This window comes from Cynara cardunculus (genome assembly GCF_001531365.2).
Source record: "Cynara cardunculus var. scolymus isolate 2C chromosome LG 9, CcrdV1, whole genome shotgun sequence".
NCBI lineage: Eukaryota > Viridiplantae > Streptophyta > Magnoliopsida > Asterales > Asteraceae > Cynara > Cynara cardunculus.
The window spans coordinates 11483666-11491352 of record NC_037536.1 but is presented as its reverse complement, the minus strand read 5'-3'; the positions used below and the strand labels follow the sequence as shown (position 1 = coordinate 11491352).

At 35.6% G+C, this 7687-nt stretch overlaps 2 protein-coding genes across 3 annotated transcripts; both read right to left on the bottom strand.

Annotated features, from left to right (window-relative positions):
- Positions 1 to 4785: 4785 nt before the first annotated feature.
- Positions 4786 to 5394, bottom strand: LOC112517776 (RING-H2 finger protein ATL1-like). Its single transcript, XM_025125151.1, has one exon. The coding sequence runs from the start codon at positions 5392 to 5394 to the stop codon at positions 4786 to 4788; it is 609 nt and encodes a 202-aa protein (XP_024980919.1).
- Positions 5395 to 5910: 516 nt separating this feature from the next.
- Positions 5911 to 7422, bottom strand: LOC112518487. Of its 2 annotated transcripts, none has more exons than XM_025126191.1 (2): positions 7334 to 7422; positions 5911 to 6931 (listed from the first exon to the last, which is right to left on the bottom strand). In XM_025126191.1, exons 1-2 carry the CDS (start codon positions 7367 to 7369, stop codon positions 6068 to 6070), a joined length of 900 nt encoding a protein of 299 aa, XP_024981959.1. In that variant the 5' UTR covers positions 7370 to 7422; the 3' UTR covers positions 5911 to 6067. The 2 variants fall into 2 exon arrangements, with proteins under 2 accessions (XP_024981959.1, XP_024981961.1); XM_025126193.1 differs by lacking the exon at positions 7334 to 7422 and adding an exon at positions 7187 to 7316.
- Positions 7423 to 7687: the final 265 nt, after the last annotated feature.

The following is a 7687-nucleotide window of genomic DNA, read 5'->3' as shown; positions in this document are numbered from 1 at the left end:
GTTCTCCCTTGAATAGGCCCCTATATATATATATATATATATATATATATATATATATATATATATCGGGCGGTGAAAATGAGATATTTCGAAGAAAATTTTAATACATACTCCTTAATTTTCAACATTTATTCACAACAACCCCAAACTTTTAAATGACAACTCGGTTATCACAAGTGGTGATCGGCCCTCACCCATCTGGAGGTGCACACCCATTTATGAACATATACAATCATTCTACAAATATATTAAAATATCAATAGAATGCATCTTGATTATTTTTCCTATTTCAATGTATACAATATTTGACGACACTTTTGGTAGATATATAAAAAGATAACAAAAATGATATCGTGTTCAATACAATATTTATATTCAAACAACGTAATTTAAAACATATTAACAAATTAAATAGAGATGGATTATATTTGGTTCCAACAAGTTGGTGTATGAGGCAGTGATCAAATTCTTCGACAAAATTATCAATTTTATAATGCTTTAATAAGGACTCATTTATACTATATTATAAAACATTTGATAAAATTCTTAAAAACCATTTTTTATGCGTAAAATACTGTTTATTAATGCATATTACTTAAAACTCAATATTGCAAGTAGATTGTGCGTAAGTACAACTTATTAAAGTTTCATATCTGAATTCGTGTAACTAACTGCAGATAAACATAATCAAATACAAGATAAACGTCTCATTTTAAATATAAAAAATCTAAAATATAATTAAGATAATCATCAAGTTCTAACAGAATACTTAATTATTATTTTTATAAAATGTTATATTATTAAGCCAAAAATAAATTATTTCGTTATTACACTTAAATTAAATTATAATAAAAAAATAAATTAAAGAAATTACGTAAAAAATATGAACTTTTAAATAGTTGATTTGATATTAACATTGATATATTTTTTTTCAAATTTTTATGATATTTTCAAATTTATATTTTATTCAAAAATAAAATCATTATTGTTTTCTTAAAAGCACATAAAATCATATTATAACATCGACAGAGACAAATAATAAAATAGAACATTAAAATCGAGACGTGTCTCGCCGCATTGCACGAGTACTCTTCTAGTGTTTTTTTTTAATAACAATTTCATGGTCATGCCCGTTATATTGGTTCGTTTCATATACGTCCTGTTTCCATGGTTCAAGAAATACGATTCCTTAAAGGAAGTGTGATTCAAATCTTTGTTTGAAAACTAGGAACGAGTTTGGTTTGATAGTCGTGAGTCGTGACTAATCATGGATCAGTCCTAACCGTGTCTCATTTCTTATTATTTTAAGAACAAAATTTGTTGCTTTAACGGAAGCAATAGTTCGTCATACAATTTTAGAAACCAGCCATTATAAAGAATGTCGGCCAGGTTTGACTACATCAAGATATTTTGTATCGCACTTTTAACGTAATTAATGCTTTAAAAATGGGGACCGTTACCCATACTCTTTGTTTCTACTTTCTTCCATGACCGTATGTTTGGCCTACGAGACAAGATGGTTGTTTATGGTTGCATAGGGTTATTGTCAAAATATGGTGGTGGGTTCCCGAGTTGTTTTCGCGTTTTGAACTTGTGGTTGTGGTAGGTATGCTTTTGCTTTATAAGGGGGTAAATTTTGGATTTTGCTTGGACATTTAAGGTGGAATATATACATATAGGGGCCTAATCAAATGAAAACTAGATAGTTTGTGGTAAATGTGAAGTTCAATATAAGCCAATCATTTTTAGATAATTAATGTTATTTACTAAAATAAAGCAAAGGGTAAACTAATAAATTGTGTTGATCATTTAACTTACTTTAATTAGTTTAATATTTCCAATTTACTTTAATTAGTTCAATTAGTTTAATTATTTTAATACACACACAGAGACCAAATTTGATGGCCTTCTCCGACACCCACCACCACTCCGGTGACCTCCTTCGGTTATCTTGTCTGACCAAGACGCCGTATCCGATGATCAACCACTAAACACCCACCTACGACAATGGTACCACAGTTGGCATCACAGTGGTCTCAAAGTTTACCTGGTGTGTTTGTGGTATCACATTGTATGTATTTTGGGTATCACATTGTATATCTTGGTGTATTTTGAGTATCACATTGTGTATCTTGGTGTATTTTGGGTATCACATAGTTTTCGTTGGAGGCCGAAGGTAGGAGAGAGAGAGAGAGGGGAGAGATAAAAAATTTAAAATACCTAAAATGACATTTAATTATAATTTTAAGTCAAATTACCAAAAATAATAGTTTTCTAATTTATTCATTAATTTGTGGTTGAGATTGGATCTCATAGTTATCACAAACTAATCACTTCTTCCTTGAATGAACCCATATATATATATATATATATATAGACTTGGGATCATGTGAGACCAAAGGTTTTCCGTGAGACCAGTAAAACCAATTTTCAATCTTTGGATTAGATCTATATATATAGATTAAAGAAAGAAAAAATATATAGGTCAAAAATACCCCTACAAGTTTAAAGTCTAATGCTAAATTTTAACCATTAAATCATTAGCTTATAAAGTTGATCAATGAACATAAATTGGTCTTACGGGTCTCACGGAAAACCTTTGGTCTCATGTGAACCCAACCCTATATATATATATATATATATATATATATATATATAATGGGTAAATGTTCATTTGAGAAGTAAATAAGTAATCCTAGCTCTTTATCTGGTCAATATTTTGCAGTTTTGATCGTGAAACACAAGATAATTCCTCCCCTTAATTTGTTTGAAAGAACATGTAGAGGGGAGATGATTAACCTCCCACTATCAGTTAGCAATGGAAAATATTTTGTCGTTTCACATGCCTAAGAGTAGCATTGGAGAAGAGAAAGGGATAAAATTAGAGGCTGTTTAATAGTTGCTGAATGGTTTGATGCAGAATGATTAAGTGATCAGAATAATTAAGAGGGTCTTATGATATAGTGCAAAATAAAATATAATTGTTCGGTAATTATTTACAATAGAATTAGGGTGCTGAATGGTTAAGAGAGACCCATGATACAAAATCATTCAGAGGGTTTTAGAATCATTAAGAGACAGATTTTTTTTTGTCAAACAAGATTCACCTCTTAACGATTCAGAGACTGCCTCTTAATATAACTATTAAGAGGTAAACAAACAACCCCTTAATAAATTCAAGGTAAGAATTCATCTTAAATGTTCTGTTCTAGCATGGGTCATTAATTAATTAATAGCCATGATGTCTAGAAATGATCAATACAAAGATGGCATGAATATTCAAAAGTTGTTAGCCCAATAACTTGTTGAAAATAGTGTCTTAATGCATTGTTTGTGTTTAATGGGTTGAACCCCAAATTAATGTATGAATTGGTGTACAAATTGTTGTTTCCCTGATTAATGGTGTTAGAATCAAACCCAAACAAAAAGAGTAAGTAGAAGCGATTTAGATACGTTGCGGGCCTTCACGTGGAAGACCAAAACCTATTGTTCTTCAAGGCCTATGCTCGGGCTAGGGCGGTGTTCTGCTTTTACGACCATAACTTTGCTACGGGCCTCCATTTTAGGCCCATAATATGCCGATTTTTGAATAAACGAACTTTGGAAGTGATTATTCCAAGCCATTCACATAATCAACGAGATTAATCTTTTGTTTGATATAATCCACTGCATCAGAATCAGAGAGAAAGAAGAGGATATATGGAAGCAAGCAAATAGGGACATTGAATGACAATATTAGCTAGCGGCTAGACCGACAAGCAGAAAAAACAAGAAAACAACTACACCGTGTTCGGGTTACAAGACCACCTATTCCAAGCTAGCTTGCCATAAGCCTTACTTCTATTACAGAGCCAAGAGTACATAGAAAGCTGAATATCATTAGCCACACGGTAAGTGTTTAAAGGCACACCTTTGAAAATTTCGGCATTTCGACCGTTCCAAATCGTCCAACAGTACACAGCAAGCAGCATCTCCTTAATGTCCGGTTCGGATTTCGGCTTATGAGAGTCTAAGTTGTAGAAAGCCTCACCCACACCGACTCACTCCCGTCCAAATCGGTAGCACCTTTGGACCAATTGTTGATAGCCTCTCTCACCACTCTTGTCTTCTTGCAACCCATAAAAATGTGATTTACATCTTCCGCTTCATAAAAATGTGAGACCAGCTTTTTACACTTGAAATTTCACAGCAAAATGCTGTGAAGGTAACTTTCACAGTGTTTTTCCTGTGAAAGTTCGACTTTTTTAAACCTTCACAGTGTTTTTGCTGTGAAGGTTTGACTTTTTTAAACCTTCACAGTGTTTTTGCTATAAAGGTTCGACTTTTTTAAATCTTCACAGTGTTTTTGCTGTGAAGTTTCAAGTGTAAAAAGGTAGTCTCACGAGTCTCATGAAAACAGTCTGGTCTCACGTGAACCCATCCCTATATATGTATATGTGTATATATATTGAGGAAATTAAGTCCGAATGTCAGATAAATTACTTTCCCGAGGGACATCGAGGAGAATAAGTCCAATTGGCAGCAAAACCACCATTGTTTTCGCACCTTGCTGAGGCCAGTTGACACAATGATGGAATCATGGTTGTTTTGTGCATGGAAACCAAGTCTCTTTAGCAACAATGGAGGACCGATGGTGTGCAGATATGATAAGTTGACACAGGCAATGAATGTCAATAATCAGTCAGTTAAAATTGAAATCATTCAACTTTTAGATGATAATGGTACACAAATATAATCTAGAATCAAGAAATCTAAAGCTTTCTTCAGATATATCTAATCAGTAAGTCAGTTCTCTAGCCTAGCCATGTTAGAGTTTTGCAGGATATGAGAACGAAGAGCCTGATAAAAGGCAGATCGTTCTTCGTCAACATCTTCTCTAATAAGATTTCCCCCAAGACTCCCACATGTCGAGACCGAAACTTCAAGATCGAAGACATCCGATCTACAAAGAGGGCAGCTCGAATGAGTTTGAAACCATGTATCGATGCATGCTACATGAAACACATGACAGCAATTTGGTATCGTTTTCACCCACTCATCCTCTTCATACTCACCCAAACAAATCGCACATTCAGTATTTTGATCAACCACCTTATCTGCAGACTTGCTTTTTTTCTCGAACTGTGTAACCGGCATCATTTGCAGGGTGAGTGAGTCGAGCCCACGGCTCTGGAACTGTAGGGAAGGATCGTTACCATCTGGGATTGTGTCGTGTAAACGCCTTCTTTGACCGTTTGCAGAGAAAAACACGTTGTGGAGTGTGCAGCGTCGTAGTATGTTAAAGTAGCTAAAGACTAGAAATAGGGTTCCCATGGTGCCAATTATGGCGATCACTATTGGGCTCCATGATGAAGGTTGGAAGCTCGGAGATTGTGCAGGACTGCTTGCGGCCATGATTCTTGTAGCAGGAGATCTATCAGCAGGTTGAGTTCTCAGATGGGGTTCAAGAATTTATCTTTTTGTGGTGTGAAAACATTGTTTTTCGAGGTGATTGAATGGTTGTTTTCATGAAAATAGAATAAGACGATGAAAACAAAGTGACAACCGATACAAACAGTGCTGTTGATGATACTTCTTAAGGATCCTGATGAGGTTACCCAGGTATTGAAGAAGTCATGTTAAACAGGAGTATTATTTATTTTTTTTATTAACCTGGATATCCAACCCGTTATGCAAGCCGACTAATCCCAGGATGACCACCTTCTTTGCAGATAGTCCGGAGTCGGCACATTTGAACCTCCGTAGCCACAAAGGGGATTTTTATTCCTCCTTGGATTTGAACATGGGACCTCCTGATGCTTTTGACTTTTAGAGCCAAGCTCAAACCAATCCGGATATATTAAACATCGTGCGGGCATTGGATCATTGTAATATTCATACAAGGAAATATAAAACACAATACGCCAAAAATTGGTCACATAAAGCCACTATATGATTCAATTCAGACCCTAAAAATAGCAGATCATCATGTACACCCATTGGATCATCTCTCAAAACCCATCACACTCCTTTACAGAAAGAACAAAAGAGCAAAAAAGAAAGCAAAAACAACCATCTTTTAACGAGTTTATTGAAACCTTTGCCTCTTATCAATCTGACCAAAACTACAAGAACGAGGACAACCTGTTACCATCCTCCTTCTAGAGTCACTTAAATTCACATCATCAAAACTCAAAATACTTGATCCACCACCACGGACGTCCGTTAGCTGAGAAAAATTCCCACAAGACATCTCAACAAATGGCTGTGATTGTCTTAATATCATCATCGACATCGGATTCTGGGCATTGTTAGAGCCAGACACAGTCGGGATATGGAACGACGACAAGGACATGTTCTGCCAATTAGGAACCGGGCTTGCTGCAAGCACGGTTTCCATAAGCGGACCAGCTTCCATAACCGCTTGTAGCAGGTTCCCTTTTCTTGGCAAGGTCTTTCCCTTGATCATACTCTCCATCATCAAGGTAGCATGATCGGTTTTTGGGACACTTCCTGATGCATGAAGACCATTGGCAGATACCAACGTAGTGTTGGTGTTCATGTTAGAGAACTCCGGGGAGGTTACCGGATCGAAAAGTGAATCCACCGGCGATAAACAGTGATTGTATGCATCAGAAAAACTGTTGGATTCTGCCATACTTGAGTTAGCTTTAGCAGGTTTCGATAAAGGGCTCTGATGAAGGTGATGAAGTTGATCAATTGCAAAGCAATCGGAGATCATCATAGTATTGTGCATAGGAGGCATAATTTTGATGAATAGCTTCTGGATTTGATCTCTTGCTTGATCTCTTTCATGACAAACAAATTTCAAGAGCTGCAACAATTGTTTCACTGATTCACTGTTTCTATTCATCTCTTCATTTGCTCTTGCTTTTACTGCCTCCAGTTCTTGTGCTGTGTACTGAATCTTGAGCTTCAGTTCATCAACGCTCTACAGTTTCCAAAAATCACGAAAAACAATATTAGAACATGCAAATCTGATTCTCAGACTCTCAAGCATTACACACACGAAAGTGGGTTTTTTCACACACAAACAACACAAAATATAAGATCTCCACATGGAGAGTAAACCCAAAAGAGCCCAGAAAAGAAACAGAAAGAAAAAGCTTCAGATTTGAATTCAGGAAATGCATAGGATCGACATTTGGCAACAATCCCAGCAGAAAAAAGATGGAATTTGAGTTACAGTTGCAATCAGAAAGCATAGATTCTTGTGTCTTCAACGAGGGAAAAGGGAGTCATATATATGAACAATAAAAAGAATCCACCATTCAGATGTGTTTTCCATCTTAATGGAAAAGAAGAGCAAAAGCCCGATGATAACTTAACCAACCTCTTGATAACTCCATAAAGACGACATTTCTTCCATTCGTTCTTCCTTTTTCTGTCAGTGTGTTGAAAGGAGCCAGAAAGGGAAGGGAAGAGAGGTGCATCGGAGTATTTTATAGAAGAAAATTGTCCAATATCATCAGTTTTTGAATGAAATCTTTTCCCAATTCTTTTAAACTCTGTTTTAAAGTATTGACGCCTTAACCACAATGATTGGTTTGAGCTTGGCTTGTCAAAATTATCAGGAGGTTTTATGTTCAAATCCAAGGAGGAATAAAAATCCCCTTATGGCCATGGAGGTTCAAATGCGGTGACTCTGAACTATCTGTAAAGCAAGTGGTCGCCCTAGAATTAGTCA